This window comes from Anser brachyrhynchus, assembly GCF_964034855.1.
Source record: "Anser brachyrhynchus genome assembly, chromosome: 2".
Lineage (NCBI taxonomy): Eukaryota > Metazoa > Chordata > Aves > Anseriformes > Anatidae > Anser > Anser brachyrhynchus.
The window spans coordinates 62,138,659-62,163,838 of NC_137695.1; the positions used below are offsets into that span (position 1 = coordinate 62,138,659).

The following is a 25,180-nucleotide window of genomic DNA, read 5'->3' on the forward strand; positions in this document are numbered from 1 at the left end:
AGATTGAAAAAGGGGAATGCTGATTCAAAACCAATCTTTTTGAGGAATAAGAATAACTTGAAATGTTGATTGAGGTTCAAAACTCTCAATTATAGGGGAAAAATCAGATTTTAAATGATATGTAATATTAAATTTTATTGTACTTGGCTTTGTTTTGTCTTTATTCACTTTCTGATTTCTTTTTTTTTTTTTTGAAAATAGGGAAATAGATAAGTCAGATTCTGAAAGAGCCTGTACTGCTTTAAATGAATTTTTACATATTATGAATATGAGAATTGATTATTTGAAAAAAGATAAGTGAAATATCCTCTGTAGAGGAATTAGGTATGATTACTTTTAAACATCAGTACCTTTCTGACTCAGAGCTTTGGCTTGGCATCAAGAGCAGAGAGAGCAGCGAGATTAGGGAGAACGGTTTGTGGAGCTTTATGCTTTCAATTTATTGTCCTTTTTTTTGAAGGTTTCATTTACCTATTTTCATGAGTGAACTGCAAAACTAATTGTAGTGTTACAGAAAAGCAACAGCTGATTTAGGTCTAAAGATAAAGGTTGCATCTGACTAGCCTTGCTAAACAAGCAACACGAACACAGTAGTGGTCGAGAACATGCAAGTAACAGGTAGTGCTTTCTGCACTGGCCAGGATTACTTTTTGAGTTGTTAGTGGTGCATGATCATAGAATCATAGAATCATTAAGGTTGGAAAAGACCTCCAAGATCATCTGGTCCAATCATCACCCTACCACCAGTATCACACACTAAACCTTGTCCCTAAGTGCCAGGTCCAACTTTTCCTTAAACACCCCCAGGGACGGTGACTCCACCACCTACCTGGCCAACCCGTTCCAATGCCTGACTGCTCTTTCTGAGAAAAAATGTCTCCTGATTTCCAACCTGAACCTCCCCTGGCTCAACTTGAGGCCATTCCGTCTAGTCCTACCACTAGTTATCTGTGAGAAGAGGCCGACCCCCAGGTCCCCACAACATCCTTTCAGGTAGCTGTAGAGAGCAATAAGGTCTTCCCTGAGCCTTCTTTTCTCCAGGCTGAACAATCCCAGTTCCCTCAGCTGCTCCTCATAGGACTTGTTCTCCAGGCCCCTCACCAGCTTCATAGCCCTTCTCTGGACACGTTCCAGGGCCTCCATGTCCTTTTGTAGCAAGGGGCCCAAAACTGAACACAGTACTCGAGGTGCGGCCTCACCAGAGCAGAATACAAGGGGACAATCACCTCCCTGGTTCTGCTGGCTGTACTTAAGAAACTCTTCAGATGGATTTTGTAGGATGTGGCCAGCATAACTTTCCTTTTCATCCTTTGCAACTGGAAAGCTTTGCAGAGTTGCTGGGAATTGGTTCAGTGCATCTGCAGAGCTGGCTGGCTGTTGGCTGACCCGCAGTGCTAGGCTCAATGTGTGCTCCTGGCCTGCACCACCTCCACCACAGCATGGACCAGCCTAGGCGTTTCCACTGCCAGGCAGCACAAGGCAGCCAACAGCCTTTCTTCCTCTCTTGCAGTCATGTAAATAGAGCCTACAACACAAGCCAACCTTTGTTTTGAAGGCAAAAAAATTCTACTCAGCTAACACGGTCTCCACTTCTATTTTTGTGTTGTCTTAAACCTTTCACTTTGAATACAATAACGAGTGCACTTTATTGCACTTAAAATGCATTTGGACTGTTTGCCTCTTAGTCTTGATCACTTCTTGACAATTTCAGCAACTGTTTTCTCTAGCCTTCTGTTGAAAATATTTGAATTGTTAGCAATTATAGGACAAAGCTATTTACAGCACTATTGGAGAAAGCATGTCTGAAATTTAAATTCTTGACATACAGTCTGTAATGCTGTATAAAAAAGTTCTCAGCCATTTTTGATGGCTCTCACAGGAAAGCATAATTTTTGACTTACTGTCAGCAATTACCTATTACAGCTTCAAAACTTAAGCCAGTGTTTATGAAAGCCATTCAGCCCCCATTACTGGATTGTAGTTTCTTAGTTTATTTCAAATATTTTTGTGACATGTCAGTAGTTAGCCAGCAAATGGAATAATATTCTTGCATGTGTAAAACTTAGAAATTAAGGTGATTTTGGCTTCATTGTGAAAGTAATACATCTTTTCCTGGTACGTGAGGCCTTTTGCTAGCCCCAAAATTTGACTTCATTTTGATTTTGATGACAGGCTTTATGCAGAGAGGACAGCTTTGTCCCAGTTTTTCATTGGATTGAAATGCAACATTGTGGTAGACTTATCTATTTCCAGTGAGACTCTTAACTTTTTTGTTACAGGTCTTTTTATTTTATTTTTTTCAATCACACTTTCTCAACTGTTTTGAAAATATTGGAATTACTTGCTCAAAATCAGTTAATAATTAGGTCATCTGATTTACCTGAAATTCTTGCATCTCCTATTCCTATCAATAACCAACAATTCCATTATTATTTTAGTATTACGCACTTCTAAGTTGCTTTCAGTGATGTAATATTTATTCATTTCTTTTATCTTTTTATTCTTCTAGTCATGGCTACGACCATCTTGAAGAAATTGTGATGAGAATGTCTCATAACAGTGCTGCTTAGAAATACGTTCATATCTCCGTTGTTGCCCCTTTTGAGGGGACAAGAAGAGAAGCTATTATTCAAGGTCACAAATGGAACAGCAAGAACCAAAGCTTCGCACCACCTTTGGACCATGGATATAGTTAAAACTGCCTTGACAAGAAACGCTAATCAGGGGTTATCTGGTGATGAGTCTTTTTTCTCTTCTATTGAATACTGTCTTCTATTTTGTGTTAAAGGTTATTTTTTTAAAAGAGAGAAAAGACTATCCTAGGAAGGAATTGCCCGCTACTGTATCTCTATACAGATTTCACTGGGTGTTTTTTAAGAGTTAAACTAAATGGTTTGTCTCTTCTATTTATTTTTTTATTTTTTTGAATGAATTGTGCAATACATTTTTGGATGGATAGCAGTTGAGGTGATTTTCCTGATGAACTGGGCACTTGTTTGACTACTCCTTTTCTGATTTGATCTTCTGATTGTTTGCTAAAGATCACTTCCTATATGCTTTTGCCTACAATAAATCCAGATTGCAGTACCTCATTTGTTTACTCCTAGCTTTTGTACTTATATTTTCTGGAGAAAAAGTACATTACTGTAAATTGTAAATAGTTAATACATAACTGTATCATATGCTGATCTGACTGTTGACAGCACTAATCTGACAGGAGCTGAGATTAAATAAAGTTTATTTACTGTATAATTTTGGAACTTCTTGTGGTATGATTTTTGTTCTGAAAGGATCCACCACTTTTGGTTTTGCTCCTTTTCAAGACATCCTTAGCTGAGACATTTTCAGGCTGAAATCCCTCTCGTATGAAGAACTATTCAAGTACTTTGAACTGTAAGAAATCAGGAAATGTTCAGATTTTCCACGGATCGCAGTCTGTAAAACAGACGCATAGTGAACTGAAAAGCTGGCATGAGAGTATAGCAAGTAGGTTTGCTTTGTTAAAGTTTTAAATGACTGAAGGTGATCAGTCCTCCACAAATACAAATTTTAACAAGTGTATATAGGAGCAACAAATCCTCTGAATATCTCATCTCTGAGCATGAGCAGGCCTTTTAAATACACTGCCTGCCTGAAAGATGCTACTGAATAGTTTTACAAAGCAGTGGTTAGTTGCTGATGCCATCAGGCCTGGAGCAGGTGTCATCCTGTTCTGTGGACGCTCAGTCTGTTCCTCTGGGTGTTCTCCTTTTAGATAAGGAAACCAGCAGGTCCTCCTGACTGCAGAAGGAAGTTTGGCTGGTGTGGTCCAAACAAAAGGTTTGACTTGCTGTCCTGTCTCAAGCAGTTTGTTGTCTTGTCCCAAGTGCAGGGTTGCCAACAGGCAGGGACCCTGTATAGCCCTGATCCCGTGACTTGCACATTTTTCTCCTTTTCCTGGTTTTACACCCTCCTTTTCACAACCCTTGCAACAAGTCTTCCAGGTAAAATGCCCTCCTCTGTGTAGCTCTCACTTTTATTACCAGTGGTCCCAGTTCTGCTATATTTGTACCCAAATTTTGTACTTCTGGTACTGTTACCTAGATTATGACAGTCTTAGAGTTGTGATTACTATGGCGTTGCTGGAATCTGAAGACTCTGCTCACTGAAATGTCCCCTTATTTGCCTCTGATTATCTATACAATTCAGCCTTTTTTTCACATGACTGGGTAGCAACATGATATTTGTGTGTGGCTCTACAAGGAGGCAATGATTTGTAGGTATGTGGGCTTTGTTTTTCCAGATGCACTGGGATTCACCTCTATTGTCATCTGCAAGAAAGGAAATGAAGCTGATTTTATATGCACAATTTTGTATCCTAACAAAACTTGGCGAAGTGCAACAATTCCAATGCTCCAAGATCTATTGTGGTCACTAGCTGTATAGAGAATATATCTAGTTTTAAGTAAGTTTGAAGGGATCGTTCTTTCTGCCTTTGATAGCTAAGGACACAGAGTTGCATCTTTATTTCCTACTGCTGCCCAGCAAAATTTCTTCATGCTGCTTTATTTCTGGCATTTGTTTTGAGCTTTCCCCCTTTATCAAACATCAAATATAGCAGATTTTATTGCATTTTTTTTTCTTTGTAATGGTTTCAGATATAAGAGCTTTTCTTTGATTCCACTGTGTATCAGAACCATGTCTTCCAGCGCGTTGCCTGATGCATCAGCAGCCTACACCAGGTTCCAAAACAATGTATGTTCCTTTCCTGGCTGGCCTAGGATTTGTAGGATTTTGCTATTGCTATCATTACAGCGATTTAAAATACAGATTTTGAGTTTCAGATTTCCATGTAAGGTATAGGTTTTCTTAGGCTTTGGGAAATTAAATGCATGGATCTGTTACTCTGGCAGTATCATTATGATCACTTACCATTCTTTTCTTATCCTTACAAATAAGCTATTTTTCATGTTTTCTCTTTTTGTTCTTTTTCCCTTTACATGAAAGATACTAGTTATGGGCTGTACTTTGTCAAGTGTGACCTAAGCGCAGCAGACCAAACTGAAATAGTCTGTATAATATTCATACAACATTGGATAGAACAATTTTTTTTGCTTAAGAAGTGACCTAAGTAAAGAACACAAAGGAGATAATAGTTACCCTTTGTTCTTTTTTTTTTTTTAAGTCAGAAAAACGCTGCCCAAATTTATTTTTTAAAAAGTTTTTTTTCCCTCTTCTGTAAATGACTCATAAACAATCACATCTTTCCCATTATGTTGAGGAATAGTTAAGTGCAAGAGTTTTGTCAGACTGAAGTTTTAACTGCTTCTAGATTTATTTTAAGAGCATATAAGGCATTGCTTTAGAGTTTATATGTATATATATATATATATAAAGAGGGCACAAAGAAAGCACAAAAATGAAAGCTTTATTTTGAGTAATGTTTTTTTGTTTTGTTTCTTGGAGTGTCATAAAATATCGATAGTAGTGCTAATGCAACTATAAACTATAAACTCTAGACCACAAATACCTCTGATTATAAAATATACTTGTTTACACATACGTAGCTAAAAGCCAAAGACTGTATCAAAGTTTTGGCTGCCTTTTTAGCAAAGGTTAGAGGATCCCAGGCTTGTCGAAACTGGAATGTTAGAACATTGTGCTGTGAGAGAATATATTTGGTTGTTTTATGTTGAACTTTCCTCCAGTTTTACATGCAAAGTACATTACATTTGTAACTTTGGGGACCTGTACACATGTGCATAGAAAACCAAAAATGTGTAGCTCTGTTTATAAAGATGACAAGCACCAACCATCCTCTAGTGTCCTAAGGATTAATCACTGTTAATTTAAATGAAAAATGTGTTGCTTTCTTAGAATTTCTGTATTGTTTCAGTGCCTAGGCTGATGTCTTTTGGCAATGTACTATTTCAAATGTATTATAAAGCATTATGTAAAAATCCTTCCAACTTCTAGTTATGCCATTTATAGTCCCTCTTTCCATGAGTTATACTAAGATGTTTTCTACATAGTGCTTTGTATCTGGTTCTCTTCTCTAATTCTTCTCTTATATTCTCTGCATAGAATATTACTGTCCATTCATAGCTTTGCTACGAAAAAACAAACAAACAAATAAAAAACCACTTTATAGAGTTTGCTAAATTGAGCAACTTTTTTTTTTTTTTAGTTTCACGATGTCATCACTGATTTGTTATGGATACCAAGATGAGCAGAACCTGGCAGCCTCTCCCCCACATGTTGGACATCCAGACCTAGCAGTAGGAATGCATGTGGCTGTTCCTAGACACTGGTCCTCAAAAACGGTGGTAGCTTGGGATTTGCAAATTGTATTTGGTTGTGTACATTCATAGTGTTGCAAATTAGAGATGCCAGAACACAAGCATCAAGTTGTGTGCTGTTCCATGTCTCTGATCTAAGAATTGTCACCTTTAAGTTTCTCTTCTCTTGTAGGCTGTCATTTACACTGATTCTAGTCTTCCTCTGCAAACATTGATTTAGTTTCCTTTATGTATTAGAGTAATTTTAAAGGCATGTTGGCTCAAAATAAGCACATCTCTAGAGATTTCCTTCATTGTAGAAGAGTGATAACTATTATTTCCTACAGTTGCCACTTAATACCATGTGACATTTCAGAGAAGCTGTAATTAAGACCATGGTAATTACGTGTTATCTTACAGCTGTGCTAGCACATCTCGGTACAGTGATGAGTGATGATAGAGAAGTGTGGTTCAGGCATCTGCTGTGACACACGACTTGCTCTTCTCAGCTGCAGCTTCTAAAGCAGCTCAGGTCACGTTGCCATCTCATGGCTGTTGGGCAAATTAATAAGGTAGTTGCTTAGTTTATAATTAGACATGTCAGTGTAACTAAAGCCACTCTGGCTTGGCTGATAGCTTTTCTGAACAGATGCTGGTCCTGGGTCCTGACCAGCCTCGGGGTCCAGAGGCTACCCCTGGGGCTGATGCTGAAGCAAGTTAGGACACCTTGGCTGGCTGAGCTGTACCAGCCTCCTTTTGTGGCTTGAGTGCTAGAGTCTCTAGTGCTTTCTGCAAGCATTTAAATTCACTGAAAGGAGAAGGGATGAATAACAGAGTGTATGCTGTAATCTTTGCCACTGTTTATATTTTGGAAACTTTATTGGTCCAAGAACATATTTAGCCGTGTTATTCAGATCAATGGTTCCTACTTGTTATAGTGCTGATGTCTACAAGAAAAACTGCTGTTGCATTTAGTGGCAGTATGCATCATCCAGTTTTATTGGAGTAAAGGAAGCACTTAAAAGTCTTCTAACTTGGATCAGCTCATATATCTTTTGCAAGTGAATCAAGATGATCAAACAAGCAGTACGTAAAAATTTAGAAGAGGCATCTCTGTACAGCCAACATGACATACTCTCTGTGGCTCCTGAACTGCAAGTTTTCTTCTGCTGCTGAGGCTTGCCTATCTTTCTCGTTCAAGCCACAGGCTCTGGAGAAACAGCTGAGAGAGTAAACTAAGAAAATGAGGGAGAGAGAAGTAGGTACAGACTAAAGTTACCTGGGAAGTAAGATTCATCGTGCCAGCTCATGAGAAGTATTAAACATCGCTGGTTTTGTGGAGAAATTTTGAGTCAGCCATATTTGCTGTGTCTCTGACCTGCACCCCAGTTGTTCCTGCAGCTGGTCAGCCCTTGGCAGAGGGGGTGAAAGTAATTTACACCAAGCGGCGCAAGCTGCCCAGAAGTATACCTTTCCACTGCACATGGGAATTACCAGAACGGCATATCCTGTGTTAATGTACCTGTGGATATTCTGGTTCACTTACACATCTATCTTTAAGAATACTACCAAACGATTGTCCTTACCAATCCAACAAATTATTCTGGAAGTGAACTGTGGGTTTGAGTTCCCTTTCCTTTATCCCGTAACAAAAAGGGCAGTACTTCCCATTTGCATAGAATTGGAAAAGCCCACAGGTTTGGCAATGGTTTGTAAACAGAAACAACTAAATTGCAAACTACACACAAAACAAAAAAACAACAAACAAAACCAAAACAAAAACAAACCAACCAAACAAAAAAAACATAGCCAATCCATCAAGTCTTATTAGTGTATGTTATTGCAATGTGTATCCAGGACTTAAAATATACAGACTTATATGCCTTAAAAAATAATAATGTTATTTCCCCTCCTCATAGCCTAGGCTAGGAACACAGTTATGTGGCCCTTTCAAAACAGTGATGAAATGAGTGGCATATATAAAAGAGGGAGTGTGAGCTGAAAGACTAGGGTCTTCATTTACAGTAATTAATAAATAGGCTAAGCTATCTTCAGAGAGCTAATGTTTTGCCTTCCCATACTGAACCCTAGATTTGATTTCCCTGAAAAATGCTTCCACTGAAAGTGTTTCCAAAGAAACTGTCCTCACCTTGCAATCCTACAGCCCTGGCGGGTGTTATCTGAATGTTATTTAAAGAACAACAGGCTTTAGCTCAGGATTTTGGTACTTTTTGTCGGCAAATTAAAATCTGACCCAACCACAACTTCAGTACAGGAGGTGACTAGCTTAGTTAAAAATGAGGTTTTCTTCTTTTTCTTCAGCTTCAGGTAGCATGCTCAGAGCATTAGGGCTCTCAGGGTATTGAACTCTTCAAGATGAAAGATACTTTTTGTGTATTATATACAGGACTGCCATGGACCTCATTTATGGGATGAGCCTGCAGGCTCCTGTGCCAATAAAAATGTTGCTACAAACAGAGGGTGGGCAGGAAAGATCCAAGATGCCCCTATTTTTCCTCAAAACTAGGATATCTCCATGCTACCTAGTACCGTGGAAGTTCTGCTGGTAATAAAGTGCTCTCTATATTCGGCCAAGGAAGAAATACGAAAGTGCCATGCCAGCCCCTGGGAATCAGGGTGGGCTTTTTTCTGTGGACATGTCTGACATTTTTCTGTAGTGTTTTTTGTTTTGTTTTGTTTTCCAAGTGACTTGCTTGACCCAGTGATGGAGGAAGAGGGGAGAATGCACTGGTGTCAATGGCCAGTGCGTGTATTTTTTACTTGGTGGGTGCATGCAGCCATGCGTACAGCCTGCTGTGTTTAGGCCTTTGAATATAGGCAGATATAAATGCCTTAGTTACTAGCAATGGTATGAATAATTAAACAAACAAACAAAAAAAAAAAACAAGCAAAAGGTTTAGTGATTAGACAGACAACTTTTCTGCTTGGAGAAAAGCTGGACAGGCACGTGTGGAAAGCGCGATAAACCAGCCAGCCTAGCCCAGAGCCCTGCAGGCCCAAAGAGCTGCTGGTGGCAGCCAGCTTGGCAGTGTATGGGGGGGGGGGGAGGGGGGGCTCCTCCCTTCCTCTTTTATGTACCACATATGTACAAATCTTCATTAAATGCTTTCTCTCATTTGCCTTCGATGACCCCTGCCAGGGCTTTTGCATCAGTGTCTCCTTGGAAAAGGGGGCAGCAGGGGAGGGTGACTTTTCAGCGAGCCTCTGCAGAGCAGGGGTCTGCTGGTTGCTGCACATAGCGTGTGGGGACTGGGTTCAAGAGACAAATGCATGAAGTCACCCGCTTATTTTTAGGTTGAGAGTAAGAGCGTGTATTTCTGGGACGGATGCTGGCCATAGGGTAAACTGGAATTAACATTTACTTTAGATAAGCTTCAATATTGACTAAAAATAGAAGTCGGTTTATGTATTGCTATAGACATCCTTCAGCAGGATCCGGATGGTTTTCAGAAAGCCCCTTGTGGCTGCAGTAATGGCATACTGTAGTTGGGGAATCCAATAAACACGGTGGGCAAGAGGAGGTAAAAATAACTTCATGCCATTTTGACAAGGTGACAAACTTTGCTTACACCTCATGTCACTGCTGCTGTCAACTAATTGTGAGTATAGTTTGTTTAATGTATCACACTGGGATGCCTGGACTAATATATCATGAGTCGGGGAAGGCAAGGTAATTAAACCTCTCACTTGATTTCATGTGCAGTGTGACAAACCCAGCCAGGCTGTTCCCAATTTTGTTAGTGACATTGCTGAGGAAGGAAGCAGGGCTTGCTTTCTTCTGGGACCTGTAGGTCTGTAAGCACTCACAAGGAGGGCATGGAAGCATTGCATACTCTCAGTTTTTCTAAAGGCATCTGCATTTCTCTGAAATCAGAGGTTAGGGTGAGCTTGAACTATTTCTTTCTTAAGAAGGAGCCTGTACTAAAACACTAACATTGGTAGTTGCAACTGGTCTGTCCTCATTAACCAAGCAAAGTGTTTAGGAGCGTCCAACTTTTTACAGAGTAATGATAAAAGTAACTCAGTAGAAATCAGCAGGCAAACCACAGATCTGTGACATCAAGCTCCAAATTTGCCTCATTTTCTTGCACTGCTGGTCTATGGGATGGCATAGGTCGATACTGCCAAATTCCTCCCAGAACCTCTTACACCAGGGCCATTCACTGAGGTGCACGAGTAACGTCATAAACAAGAGAGCCTGCTGTTATCACAACCTCTGTGCTTCTCTCCTCACGTTATTTGTAGTGAATACGACTCTAGGGATTGCAAATTCCTTGCCTTAATTCCACTGGTTTAAGATGAATTATATACACAAGAAGTTTGTCCGGGAGAGGGGCTGGGGGAAATTGCATTTTTACTTACTTATTTTTAAATCACCGGCAGCAACACAGCATCCCTCATGCTATCCAGATACTCAAATTCAATGTTTTTCACATTACTAAGCCAGATAACTATGCCTCTTCTGGCATAACTCATGCTGATAACAAATCCTATGTAGTCCCATAGTTTACTTTTCTGAACTACTGTGTATGTACAGCACACACCAAATTAAGCCGTAGCATAGCAGACAATTTAGAAATAACTGGGTCACAGAAGGGTCCGGCATGTCACAAATTATTTGGTTAAGGGCTCAAGCTTTGACTGCCCATGCACACAACTGCAAAAAGTGTCATTTCTGGAGGGGGAGAGTATATCTGGATCTCTCAGAGATGACAAATAGGTTATTGTTCATCTGAACTTTTCACACAAGTATTGTATGATAGTTAACATGTGCAATAATAAACACGGAGTGGCCAGCTAATGGGAAGCAGATGTGCCAAGAATTCCAAGTAAAATGTTTGAAAGCTGCAGTGTAAATTGGGCCTTTCGACAAGTGGCCCAAGCTTGTGTGACCACCAGGGTCTCAGAGGAATAGATTTAGAAGGGGAGGCTAAATAGGAAAGGAGTACAGCACTTTGATGTACAACTCCGTAAGGTTTAGTATCATGTAGAAAAGTGGTAAACCACAGGATCCACCATGTGACTGGTATTTCATGACTTTATAACATCTAGTACACTTTACCCCTTGTGATTTTTGTTTTGATGGAGAGAAATGGGATAAATGAGACAAAATTCACTCGGACTTAATTCTGGACAGTCCAGCTTCATTAAAATTTCACGGGGTCTTTCCCTGGGTTTCAGTGGGTTAGGTCTGGGCTGTTGGAAAAGACCTCTACGTGTAAACTTAAACAGTGAAAATCAAACGAAGAAGACAATCAACAGCCTCAATTATCTACCCAATGTCTTCGTCTTCAGCTGTAATCTTATAGAAAACTATGACAAATAAATTTAATGTGTGTAAAATTATATAATTTTAAGTCTAGTTAATTCTACTTAGAGTAAGACTTAAAACTCTTTCTAAAAGTATGGCAGGTCCTGGTTTATAATCTTCTGTTAGTTTTGTAGGGCTCATCATCATTGCTAGGCCTTTGAGTGTGGTAGGAAGGGCTAGCTACCTGTAAAGTGACAGTTCAATAAGCTTCTGTGACAGCACTGCAGAAATACTGGCTGAATTGAGCCTAGGACTGCACCATGGCTCTATCTGTCTTCAAGAACAGTAGGGCTTCAGCTGTGCTTCACACTTAACACATTGCACAGGTTGAAATTGGTGGGAATTTTGCACTGGAGGTGATGTTTGCAGATTTACATTTGCAATTTATATGCTCTGCTGCGGAGTTGTGGCATGTCTGTTTTCTTTATGAAATTGTCCCATTGTCCTGGGGATCCTTTCAGAGAAGGGGGAACAGCTGTCAGTGGTTTGCAGAGCAAACATCTACTGGGGATAGGGCATTTAAGAAACCTGGGATAAGAATCCATTGTGTCTCTGTCTCAGATACCCAAATTCTTGGATATCTGCCTGAGGCTGATGCAAAAACTGCGGTTTTTGTGGCAGGTCTAATCCCCTCCTGGCGCTGGACAAAGAAGGGTAGTCAGTAGGGGGGATTTAATTTATTGTTTCTCTTTGATGTATTGCTCTAGGTAGCCTAGCACTTTTCCCAGAAGTCCCAGGACTAGCAAGTAAAGAGTGAGTCTTCTTGGGAAAAAAAAAATCTCTTGTGAAAAGTCACAATTTCACCATTCATCTCCTTTATAATCCCCAAGAGGTTACTAAGAAGATCACAGGGAAAAGATATAGGCTGGGGCAATGCTTTTTGAAAGCTAACTGTTTTTTCTCTCTAACTGGTTTGATACATCCAACATCGTCATCTTGTCTGTGCTGTAAATTCAGCCATGGGTGAGAGCTGGCTGCTTAGCCAACCAGCATTGAGTCAGACAAGACTGGGATGATGCTGGCAAGAGAATTTCATTAAGAGCATATCAACCTTTTTAAGTATGGGGATACTCATGAAGTATGTTTTAGGGTAGTCATTACATTTTTGGTTGCAATGCAGTGATTTAGGAGGTACTGACAAAGGCTAGCCTTGTTGCAGTGAGGTTTAGTATTTTTGGAGTTTTTCTGTAGTCACAGGTGAGAGAGAATGAAATCTCAGCTTCAGGTGCTCTGAATTGCTTTCTGGTGGAGCTTCACTTTTCCTTAACCATGGCTCTTGTACCTTGATGGCCTCTTTCTTTCCTCACTGTGGTCCTGATCTCCTTCATCTCCACCCATCAGTGGAGATGAAGGAAAGACAACTTCTTCATTGTGTCCCCTGCAGGACTGGGGCAGCTCTTTTCGGTGGGGTCTTGAATTGTGTGGTGTGTGCTTTTGGAGCATACTGCCACATGGCCAACTTTTGGATTTAAGGATTTCTGTCCACAGGTCCTCCTATAGCCACTCTAAAATAAATATCAGGAAAAAAAAAAAAGCAACAAACAAACAGCAAGCACAAAGAGAACATCATTACAGTACATTGGCAAACACAAGTGTGTCTCCTCTCATTATGGTGGTGAAAGCTTTTAGACCCATTGATCCCTCAGCTGAGGTAGTGAGGTTCAATCAACTGAGTGAGAACACAGTATTGCTGGTGTCAGCGTGAAACAAAAATATGCAGTGATGATTCTGCTAGCGAGACCAATCGTAATGAACGAAAAGCAATTCAAAATAAGCCTGTGTGTGGTTTTACAGCATGTGTGTATATGCATTTTAAAATATATAATGTACGAATACATACAACACAGCTGTAATTCTAACCACATCCAAACAAATATATGACGGCTGTTGGAAAATATGAGAGCTGCAAAACATGACTGCTACTTGCTGTTAGCAGTGTGTCCATAAGTTAGCCTGAGTCCCAGTTCAACCCAAGCACATGCTTAGCTTCAGTTCTGCCGTTCGGTTCACCTGAAGTTAATAAAGCGTAAGCATGCACTCATATTTAAGCAGGTCCTTAATGAAGCACGTAGCACAGCTGAATAGAGACTCCTGAGTAGAGGTTTATTGCATGAGAAGGAAAATGCAGAAATCTAGATGTATTAAAGAAAAAAAGTAAACTCTATGAAAGGGGAAAAAGTTACCAGATGTATTTTTTTCTTTTACTTGGCTCTGAGGAATTCCTTCAGTTACTGGTATACGGTATATGATAAATGTTTTAGAAATATGTTTTACATTACAAGATGCATTTTCATTTGGGCATGAATTGACCATAAATCATGTAGAAATATACCCCCCCTACTGAAAGCCAGGGCAAGTGTTTAAGTCTAATGCTAATGCATAGTTTTCAAGGGGATAGAAGAATGGTGAATCTGGATCACTAAATAAATGGGATTGCTGCTGAAATAGTACAGTTTAAGAAAAGAAAATCCTTAAATATTTAAAAAGGGAGAATTGATTTTTTTGCATATGGGGCTCTGAAAATTCTGGATTTATATGCTATTCTTTTAGTTATTATTATGAGAAGAAGATTTTTGATTGAATTATCAGCTTCTATATCACCTAAGGTTTGTACTGACTCTGTCTTCAACCCAGATAAAGCTTTCTGGATTCTAAATCTACTTGGAAAACTGTACCCAAGTAGAGAAACAAGAAAGAAAACATCTCCTTCACTTAATGGGAACAACATTTGAAGATACGGTTTGTACCATGACAATTGCAATCTAGATTTGCTGATAAATCTAGTTGCTGACAACAATTTACTGCCTGACAGATTAAAGTAGAAAGCTTCTCACAGTATGACTGCTGTTATTTTGAAAACCCATAGCTCTGTCCCTGTTGATCCAGCAGGTTCCTACCTAATTTGTTGGTAGGTAAGTGAATGTGGGGAATTCCCTCTTTATGAAATGTACTTGGTATTTATCATATTTTATGGATATGTGTTAGTGTACTTTTTGGTTTTTCATAATTACTCCTTTTACGTATTTATGTTTCAAAGTGGCATCCTCCTCTTTGACTGCTTCAGCACTGACAGGGGGTTGAAAAGACGAGAGAAGAAAAGTCTTTCCTCTTCTCTTTACAGTGTAACAAAAGGTGGCTGTGCTCTTCTCTTTGGTTGAATGGGAGAGGCAACCACGATAAATCTTCGTCACAAAGCCACACCGAAAGAGAAATTGAAAAGGATGCTTCTGACCTGATGTGCAAGAAGAGCTACAAAAATGTCTGGAAAATTTCTCTTCCACAGGAAGACTGAAGAAGTTTGGTCTCCTTAGCTCATCACAGCTGAGTCTGAAAGTGGATTAGATCACACAGCTCTGTGGCTAAAAATAAACTGTAGTATTACCATTAAGACCTGACTTACAAACACAGTGACCAACCTCCTTGTACTGAGCACTTGCCAGAGAAATACAGAGAATGCCTGTGAAGAATCAGCAAGTCTCACAGCTGTGATGGGAAAGCTTTAGCACAAGTTCACTTGAAGTCTCCTCACTAAGCACATGCTGACATAAATGTATGGGTAAGGGCTAGGAGAGGCAGCAGCCCTTATATTAACGAGCTTGTGGGATGCCTGCCCACCGCTGGGGCATTCTTGGTGATGTTGCCAGCGTGGGAGAAGTAGCAGCAGCACAGGCAGATGTGCTCCCCTTCTCCTCCTCCCCTTGTGGGAGCGCATCTGAGTCATACGTGTGGACCAGCTTAAAAGAGACAGTAAAACCTCAAGCACAATAATAGTGCGGGGGACACCACAGCACTTTTTTGGTGTAAATGCAAGGAAAAGCAAATGATTAGCCTAACAAAAAGCGGTGTCCTAAAGTTAATCGAGGTATTCATCAAAATAATGAAAATGATACCGAGTTCAATATGTTCAGTGCAGGAGCAAAATTAGGTATTTTTGAGAAGCTAATAGTGATGTGAGAAGTGGCATTTTGGGAGGAGAAGCCTGCAGGAGGGGAATTACCTCTTAACACGCCGACTTGATGAACCAAGTCTGTACACAATGATTCTGTAAACAATGCAGACATTGGGCATTTGTTTTCTGTCTCTTTCTGTAGTCATAGCATTACTGTTTTTGTTTTGTTTTGTTTTGTTTTTTTTCCTTAGCTCTGCAATTCAAGTTATTAATTAAAAAGTATTGTCAAGGGTGCTTTTCACCGTAGGTTCTCAATTTACAAATAACTTTTCTAATTTAAAACCTGATCTGGAGACCGACTGCTGCCAAAATAGAGCATGTTAAACTGCGGTTACGTACTTAATTAATATAGAATGGTGTAAAATACAAATTACCCTTATGATGCGGGTGTGGAGCCTCCCCAAACAATATAAACATCAAGGTTGAAGCAGAGAGAACACAGGGATCTAGAAATGCAGGCACAGCTAATTCCAGTTTGAATAGTTCATTAACAAAAGGTTGGCATATGATTTAGTGCACTATTCCTTGTTCCCAGTCCTTATTGTTAGCATCATATTCATTTAACAGTACATTATTATAATGCTTGTAGTTGCAGTTAGATGCTTCCCATTGCTTTCATTTCTTCCAGTGCATGCCAGGATTTTAACAGCTGAAATGGTAAAGACCTAAACATGTACTTTCTGTTTCTGCTCTGCCTGACAAAATTCCCATTGGATTAAATGTTGTGAGATTACGTTAGTATTTGGATGCACAGTAAAACAAAAAATAGAAAATAAAAAAAAAAAAAAGGAGGGGGGAAGGGCATGGGAGTACAGTGTTCCTGGCCTTTCCTTGGATAATCCTCCTTGCCAGGAATGGAGAGGTAAAGTTTTTCATGGACTCACACACCTCCGTATTGTATCGCTGCTAGTTGAAATAAGCCCTCCTGGGAACGCTCTACAACGTGAGAGACAAGTGTTGCATTCACCTCATCTAGCCACTTTGCTTCCCTTATCCCTCTAGAGATGAATGAACCCATCCTTCTCCCCAGTGTGTTAGCTCACATTTCCTTTAACTTCACTGGAGAGCTGTCTAGCATCATTCAGTGCCTGGATAATTAATTGAAAAGCCCCATCACTTCCTTGCTTCAAAGTGCAGAGAATTTGGCTTGGTAGTGCTAATGGGATTGCATGTCGTTTGTGGAATTTGCTTAATCACTGCATATTGACTTTCTGGCTAAATCAGATTACTTTTATCCATATTGATTGCACAGTTAGAGAACTCCCGTGAAAATCTTTTCATTACGTGATGTAAATATCCTTGCTAAAACAACGTAAATGCTGTGTCAATTTCATTTGGTGCTGTAATGAGTAAATCGGTTCTTTCAATTTGATTGTACACTTAACGGCTGAAAGTATTGATGAGTGACCTTTCCTTTTTATTTGGTATTAAGCACTGTGCCACTTAGATTTAATACGGGAGAACATTCACTGTTCACTTCTGCATAACCCTGGCCATACTTATGTGTATGTGCCTGTGTATAGATTTATGTGTGTATAATTAACACACTCTTTAAGGTTACAGAAGGGTAATAAGGGAACAATGGAATGTTGCTTTGCTCAACCTGTTTTTGAGGCCAATGTGAAGACCCTCATGGTGGTGGAGCTACAGTAATCTGCAGACAAGGTCTGTGGCAGAAGCATGTCACTTTCACTAGTTCAACCTCTCCTTTCAACGTGATGTGTTGTTAAGTCCTTGCATCATCATTTGCAATTTTAACCCCCCAAAACTGAAGACTCAAAATGGCCCAGCCTGTCCATAAGCCACCTTGAGCAAGAGCTTTAAATAAGTACACTGCTAAGCTTTATGTAGTAAGTATAAAATATCTGGATGGCTGGAAGCCTTCCTTCCTCTGTTGATTTTTTCCACCACCTAATTCTGTAATTGCTGCCGCTCTACTTAACTTGTCCCCAGAATATTCCTATGCTCACATCCACTTTCTGGCATCACATTCAACATCAAAAAGGGCAATTTCCAAACAGCAACATGTATGTATACACGCACAGCCCCAGGGCACTTGCGGATGATGCTCAAGGTCAATGCTTACCTATAGTCTGGAGATGGCTTTTATCTGAGGATGTTCCCCTGCAGGAACAAGCTACACTTTTGAAAGAGCCAAATCAATGTCATGAAACAGCTTACCACAAAATTACCTTCTCACTGAATATGCACCCTCAGCACAAACCCACAATCAGCTCAATCCCTTCACAGGAGATACTAAACTTTCCCTGAGAGCTTCCTGTATGGAAAGATGACTTTACCTTCAAGAGTATTCCCACAGCAGCTCTCCAACAGCCCTGACATCCAGCATTCTTCATTAGGGTTCACTGTTGTCATCTGCAGCAAGTTCCCTGCAAACCCGCAGGTGCCAAGCACAACCAGCTTGTGCCAGTGCAAGAAATGCTGAGCACGTGTCTGTGTGTTTTCAGCTCCTTGGCAGAAGCAGCAATTCCCATTGTGTTGGAGCTCCTGGCCCCTCTGCCATTGCATTTCCTGGGATGTACTGCACTTCTCTCAGCGAGCCTGCTCCTGGATGAGAAGAGTACGTGGAATGAAGTAGCCAAAACGAGGGCTAACAGCAACGAATGAAACTTCCAGTTATCCCTGTGGGAGCACTTCTTTCCTGAGCTCCTCGCGTCAATCCTCAAGATCAACCTAAACACACCTTCACAACAACCCCAAGCACAACAAACTGCTATTTTTTTGCTGAATAATAAATGCGTGGGTTCTATAGGTCGGAGAGTTTTATCCTGTAACTCCCCTCCCCTCTTCATGTAAGAGGATGTGTGACATTTCTCTTGCCCACTGGAGGCAACTACCTTCTTGCCTTGGCTCTTGCCCATCTTTTATTGTTTGCTTATTTTCGGTCCCAGATAGTCTACCTTTTAAAATATTAGCACAATTACTTTCAGCCTTTGTTTAGCCATGAATGTTGCTGCTTGAGGGCCACAAAGATGATCAAGGGGTTGGAGCATCTCTCCTACGGAGACAGTCTGAGAGAGTTGGGGCTGTTCAGCCTACAGAAGAGGAGGCTCTGGAGTGACCTCATTGCAGCCTTTCAATACTTAAAGGGGGCTATAAAAAGGATGGAGAAGGACTCTTTACTTGGGTAGATAATGACAGGACAAGGGGGGATGGTTTTAAACTACAAGAGCGCAGATTTAGATTAGAGGTTAGAAGGAAATTTTTCACTCAGAGGGTAAGGAGGCAGTGGCACAGGTTGCCCAGAGAAGCTGTGGATGCCCCATCCCTGGAGGTGTTCAAGGCCAGGCTGGATGGGGCCTTGGGCAACTTGGTCTGGTGGGAGGTGTCCCTGCCCATGGCAGGGGGGCTGGAACTGGATGGTCCTTGAGGTCCCTTCCAACTCAGGCCATTCTATGATTCTGTGATTGTTTTAGGGACTCACGGCTTGTTGCCACTTCTTTCACGGCCTCATGGCAGAACACATGGGCCTGGTATTCTTCCCAAAGTGTCTTGTGTTCCGTCCCTCAGACAGAAATCAGCTCCTCACCGCCAGACCTTCCTCCCTCTCCCCTCACCACACCGCGAACCACCCCCTTCCTCACCCACCCCGGCCACCCAGCGCCCCCCATCAGCAACCCGAGGGGTGCCGCGGGGTGCTGCCAGGACCACCCTGGTTCCCGTGGCACCCCTGGGGGCCCTCTCCCCCCGCCTCACGGCGCCCCCCGGGGCTGCGCGGCTCAGGCCGCGGGGGGCCGGCTGCGGGCCGCGGCCGCCAGGGGGCACCGCGGCGGCGGCGCGGGGCGGCGCGGGGCGGAGCGGGGCGCCCAGTCCCGCTGGGTGCTGGCGGCTCGGGGCGAAGCCGAGCCGGGCACAGAAGTGAACCCGGGAGGAGGAGGAGGAGGAGGAGGAGGAAGAGGAAGAGAAGAAGGAGGAGAAGAAGGAGGAGGCGGCGGGGCTGGGGCTCGCGGGATGGCGGCGGGGTGGCGGGTGCTGGCGGCGCTGCTGGCGGCGGCCCTGGCTCGCTGCTACAACGTGGACCTGAGGCTCCCGGTGGTCTTCCAGGGCCCCAACGGCTCCTTCTTCGGCTACTCGGTGCTGCAGCACTACCACGACAGCACCCGGTGGTGAGTAGGGGACCCCGCCGGACACCCATCCCCGGGGGGAAAGGCGGTGCGAGCAGCCGTCGTGCTGCCTTAAATGGGGGAAAAGGGGAAAAGACATGGGTTTTAGTAGTCTTTTTCGCGGTGACAGTGCCGGTCATGGAGGGGTAGCAGTGGGAGAGCCAGCGTGTGCCCGCTCCTGGGGCGAGGCACGGGGGAGCAGGCACGTAACTTTGTTTTTTTTGGGTAAGGATAGGAAGTTTGTCTACTTTCCCCCCAAAATTATCCACACTGGCAAGCTTTTCGTTGGTCCCCTTGGTTGAAAAGAGCCCTGGAGCGTGGTCTGTCTCTCCCTCGTCTGGGTCAGAGGCTCTTTGTTAGAATTAAAAGGGATTTTTTCTCTTAGCTGGACCTAGCTGGTGTCGTCTGGTGGCCTTCCACGAGCAGGAGCCGCCGCTGCCAGTGCGTGCCAACAAAGCTCGTCTTTATCTCTCATGTGTAGATACGGCCCGATTGCTCAGCTGTTGGTGTTGGAACTGTAGCGCACTGTGATAGATAAATAAATGTATTCATGCTGGCGGCCAGTTCTTCCAAAATGACTCTCTTTCACACCCCTTAGTTCACAAGTAGTTGTGTACTCTACCTTTCCGCGCAGCGGCTTTCCCGGAGCATTTGCTGTTAAGGACTTATCAGAAGGCTTCGCAGAGGAAAAGCTCTCGGGAAAGAAAAGCTCTCAGTTCACAGCGATGCTTAACTCGGGGTAGGAAGCAACAAAGGATGAAAAGGCTGAAAGTGGCTTGTGTTCGACACAGAGAGCGGGGGGCTTGCCGCGGGGTGAGCGAGGTAGGGTGAGAAGAGAATGATGCAGCTTGTTGCTCCTTGTCTTAGTGCCGGTCCTTCTGGATGGTGAAGTGGATTACCTTCAGGTGGCACCTGCTGGTGTCATTTTGGAAGGGGAGGGTGAGCAGGGAGGAGAATCTCTGCGACATCCCACTCTGCCTGTAAATGATGCTGGATCAGCAGCCCAGGGCATCCGTCTGAAGGCAGACATCTGTAAGAAGTCTGATGCCCCAAATTATTTCACACCTGTTTTCTGAAAATGCAGCTTCTTCACGGAGCCTTGCCTGTGGCACCCAGAACCATAAAGTGTCTAACATCACAAAGTGTTCTTAAATAACTAAAAAAACGCATTAGCCCTAGCACCTGGAAGGGTGAGCAGCAGCTTTATATGGTCAGCATCTGCACAGGGCTGTCAAAAATTGTGAGGGTAGGATTGTCAACCTGTGAAGCGACAGCAAAGAGTTTTGCTCATAGAAGTATGTGCAGCCTTCTTCAGTTTTCTGAAGATGTCACCTTGAACTGAATGGGCATATTCTGAGTGCAAACATTTTTTTTTTTTCATTCTGTGATGTGAAATCGATTTTAAGTGTTTAACATGTTTCTTCTGGAGAGCTTAAAATATCTGGCCAATCTTTCTGGGCATTCAGACCATCAAAGGACTGAACCCTCGTCTGAGCCTTTAGCTATATCCTCGTCCCCTGAGTAGGGCACAAAGGCTTGCAGTATTGTATAGTACTGTTTTAAAATCCTAATCATACTGGACAGAACCTTACTTCTGCCTACAGATATCACTTCAGAGCATAGAAGCCTCTGATTTCCATTTCAAAGAGATTACACATTGCAGATTATTCAAGCACAAGATACAGTCTCTGTTTTATTGGCTGAGTGCAGAGGGAAATAGTTAGTAGAACTGATAGCATTTTTTGGATTTGTCAGGTTTTTCTGTGTGAAGCTTTTGTGTGCAAAGCTATATAGCTGTTTCCTTAGTTGGCTCGTAAAGTTAGCAGGTGATGTATTTTTCTTTCAAACTGTGATAAGCTGTGGACAGGGTGAAGGCTGTTATATGGAATATGTAGCAAAAATGTTTTCTATTCATGCCATTGTAACGTACAGCTCCTATTAATAGTCATAGGGTTATTGTTTTTGTGTGTCAGTTTCATTCTTAGCTTCATAGCTTTTCTTTACACAAAGAAACATTATGATTCTGGTTTCTCATGTCCCTTTGGCCTATATGCTGTTGTGGGAAATTAACCTGTTAATTTTGGACTGTGATATTTCAGTCATACATGGCTTGCCTGGTGAGCTGTGCACTATGTGAGCCTGCAGAACTGTGATCGATCCTATCTGAGGCTGTCTCCTACCTGTCTAAATCTATTTCATGTGTTAACATGCTCCCAGCCATTGGAGAATGTTGTCCTGATAGCTCAAGGCTTCTTAATCTTTATCGCCCGAGGACCCAGTATTCTCCTAGCATATTTCTAATCACTGAAGTGTATTCTCAGCAGTCTGTCCATGTGCTTTTTATATAAATTCATTTTTTTCATAATAAAATGGTATCTGTAGTTGCCAGCTCTTCAACTTCAGTGTTTCAACCACTTGTTTTCCAACACCACAAAGGAGCTTGTCTGTGTTATCTGCCATAAACCTGCAGGTTTTTAGTAAACCAACCCAGAATTTGATGATTTGTGAAGATTTATGTGAGCCAAATATTCTTGCCAGAGGAACTAAAGGAGGAATATTTGGTTTGAAGTGTTGTGTCAGATAAATTCAGATACACAGCCCTAGACACAGAAATTATAATGGGTATTCAGCCTCCACTGAAATAGTGATGAAAGTCAGTGCCTTTGACATGTCTGAAATAGTTAATTGCAATGATGCTTCCTTTTTGGAGCTGTTTTCGCACAATTTTTGTGTCAAGAAAGGTTTGTCATCACAGATGTGCTGAAGTTATTGTTTTTCTGACAATGTCCCGTTTTCCTTCCTTGAGCGGGTTTTATGACTGTAAATCTTGAAAGGCTTACCCAGCTCCCCGTCACTGCCATTTCCAGCACAGTAAGGATCCAGGTGGTTGCTTGCATTTGGAGCACAGACAGGCTGAAGTGCTTCTGTTCTCTGGAAATAATTTGGAAGCTTCGAGTAAAGACCCGACAAAGCGACCAAGAATGTGGTTTCCTCTGCTTTTCTCAGAGACAGTTCAAGAAGCAACAATGTTGATTTTGCCCCAATGATGTGACATCCCTCATCATTCTTCTGTTAATAATGTTACTTTATCTCTCTCCTTTCCCCTCCTTATGTCTTCTCCTTATTGACACCCCCCAATCCCTCAGCAAGCCCAGGGTAACAACTTCATCCTTTCTGGCAACATGATCCAGCACTAAAAAGTAAGGGAGTCAGTTTAGCTGCATGGCAGCCTGCTGTGAGAACTACAGTAAGGAATGAGGCTGGCTATTGTGCTGCTGCTTTGCTTCTTTGGCCCTGTTCTTTGCCAGATTGCACTGTTGCTGAAGCATGAAGGTGGTTTTGCATCTCAGGCTGATGGATGGATAGATGTCATTAGTGTATGATGCACGTGTCTGTACCCAAAATAAGACATAGGAGCAGACTGCCCTGGCAGAGGCTGGCTGTTGTGTTAATGATGCCATGTTGCATCAATGATGCAGGGATGCTGTAGATGCAGCAAGGGTGTTTGGAGAAGGTGGGGAATATGGGATCGCTGGTGTTGCTCACAAGTTGTCCATCTACTGCCCCAATAACAGTCCTGCTTCTCGCTCTGCATGTGTTGGATGAACTTCTGTGATTTTTGTTTTGAGGGCTAAACAAGTGGCCTAGACCTTTCTGGTGGGGAGAAACTCAGCTGGGATGAGTTTCACCCTCCTCTGGCACTGCTTTTGAAATCCGCTGCGGTATGCAAGGATATTTAAAGACTTTTTTCCCCTGCCACTTAACATTGCAGCGAGGTGAGGTACCTACTCTCCCCAGTCCTTGAACTGTGATTGCCTAATCACTCCTGGCATGCTCCAGGCTGATGCTTAATGTGCTTGGCATCCCTCCACGCCATTGGGCAGCTTGACACTTTCCTTCACTGTTCTTTCCGCTAAATGCAGCACTTAGTTTCCAAATCTGTACGTCCTGAGGGTCAATCACCAGCAAAGTGATAGTTACTGTTCGTCAGGAAGTAATTTTAAGAAGGTGTGGATTTCCCTGGGGCCAGAAAACTCCTTGTCGTCCAATAATATTGGCTGATGTGGCCCCTGCAATGCGATGGTTTCTGACCGCACCGCTGCATAGCTGTCTCCATACAGATGAGGGCGTTTGTCCTCAGCTGTGGGAGTACGAATGCAAGAAGAGAAGGTTAAACGGCCTCTCTGCTTGCTGCTTCTCATGTTAGTTTAGATCCCAATTCTTGGTTCACAGAGCCAGTGAGTTGTAGCCAATTCTTAGAGATTTCTGTGCCTGTCAAGCAAAAGTGACCCTAAAATGGCCCTAACCCCTTGGTTGTCTTCACTGGGAAGTGATCCCTTTCCTGTGGTGTGGTTTCCTGATCGAGGTGTCTCCCTGCAGCTGCTCACAACATCGTAGGGGCTTCCTGTGTTACATTATGGTTGTGGTGAGAGCTTATGCTCATGGATAATCACCACAAAGGCCACACCATAAGCCTTTGGCAGAAGGCTGGAAGACTGCTGGTGCTTGCTTGCTGATAGTCCAAGTAGTCCTACAGTACCCCTGAAGTAACTGTACCACAAAATTAGGCTATTTTAACCTAGGGCTTGTTAAAATGGTTGGAAGGTTGCCTGGTAATAGCAAAAAACAAACAAACAAAAAAAAACAAACCAAACAAACAACAACAAAAAAAACCACCAATGTTGTGATTCTCTGGGCTGTTCACGTATCCTTGTGTTTAGGTCAGGCCAGAATGCACAGTGCTGAGGCATGAGAAGACTGTGTGAGGCTCCGAGGCTCTGTTTTGAAATGCCTTTCTGTTTTGGTATGGTACCGGAGAAAAACACCTTCTCCGGTTGCAGCATTGTTTCACAGAAGTCTCCAAAGACCTCGAAGGTGTTTTAATGTGTAGGGGAGATGCAAAACAGACGTTTGTTTTGCTCAGTGAGCTCCAAAACGCTAGCAGGAAAGTGAGTCTTCTGTCCAGACCTGCTGGGAGTCTTGTGGCAGTTAAATAGGTGATTTTCGTCCAACAGTTTAAGCAGTCACATACAGAAACTGATGAAAGAGTAAAGGAATCTTTTCTTGACAAAGGTAGTATCCCAGCCTCAAGTCTTTGAATAGAACCACAGCAAGTGGTATGTGACAAATGCCAACCTGACCAGCGAAAAAGCATGGGACCCAGCAGAAAGACCTCCCATCTCCCTGAAGGTGACTTCTTCCCGGGCATAGGCGAGCATGGGTCACACCAGAGGGAACAGGAAGCCTGCAGAGATTTCAGTCACTGGGGGGGAAGTGCAAGAGTGAATGAAAGAAACAAGATCCTAAGATTACATGGTGTATGAGGTAGGCTAACTACCGAATTTGGACGTTTGGCCATTCAGGACAATCCAAAATAGATTTGCTTCTGGCATGTGTCACCAGTTGGTTTTAGTGGCTGCTTCCTTGTGCTCAGTCCACGTGGGGAGATATGACAAATGTTTTTGAAAGGTATCACTCAAGACAATCTGAGTCATGTAATCTGCGCCTGTGGCCTACT

General features: G+C 42.4%; 2 protein-coding genes and 1 long non-coding RNA gene across 9 annotated transcripts in view; all 3 read left to right on the forward strand.

Annotated features, from left to right (window-relative positions):
* GOLGA4 (golgin A4) overlaps positions 1–3,252 on the forward strand; it is a 64,102-nt gene extending 60,850 nt beyond the window's left edge. For 2 of the 3 annotated variants that reach the window (XM_080580524.1, XM_080580525.1), the window contains one exon: positions 2,510–3,252. Coding sequence is in view for 2 of the 3 variants with exons in the window: in XM_080580525.1 (XP_080436651.1) it covers positions 2,510–2,530 (21 nt within the window). In the remaining variant the exon portion in view is untranslated. The remainder of the gene's footprint in view (positions 1–2,509) is intronic. The other variant, XM_080580526.1, reaches the window with a different exon arrangement.
* Positions 3,253–9,334: 6,082 nt separating this feature from the next.
* Positions 9,335–16,193, forward strand: LOC308190095. Of its 2 annotated transcripts, none has more exons than XR_013946875.1 (3): positions 9,335–13,830; positions 14,224–14,328; positions 14,711–16,193. It is a non-coding gene; the product is annotated as an uncharacterized lncRNA (long non-coding RNA). The 2 variants fall into 2 exon arrangements; XR_013946876.1 differs by having other exon boundaries at positions 9,335–13,823.
* A 3,161-nt stretch (positions 16,194–19,354) lies between these two features.
* Positions 19,355–25,180, forward strand: part of ITGA9 (integrin subunit alpha 9) — a 217,488-nt gene continuing 211,662 nt past the window's right edge. For 3 of the 4 annotated variants that reach the window (XM_080581504.1, XM_080581505.1, XM_080581506.1), the window contains exon 1: positions 19,364–19,665. In XM_080581504.1, the coding sequence (XP_080437630.1) occupies positions 19,511–19,665 (155 nt within the window). In that variant the 5' untranslated portion in view covers positions 19,364–19,510. Of the gene's footprint in view, positions 19,666–25,180 lie in introns of all 4 variants that reach the window. The other variant, XM_080581503.1, reaches the window with a different exon arrangement.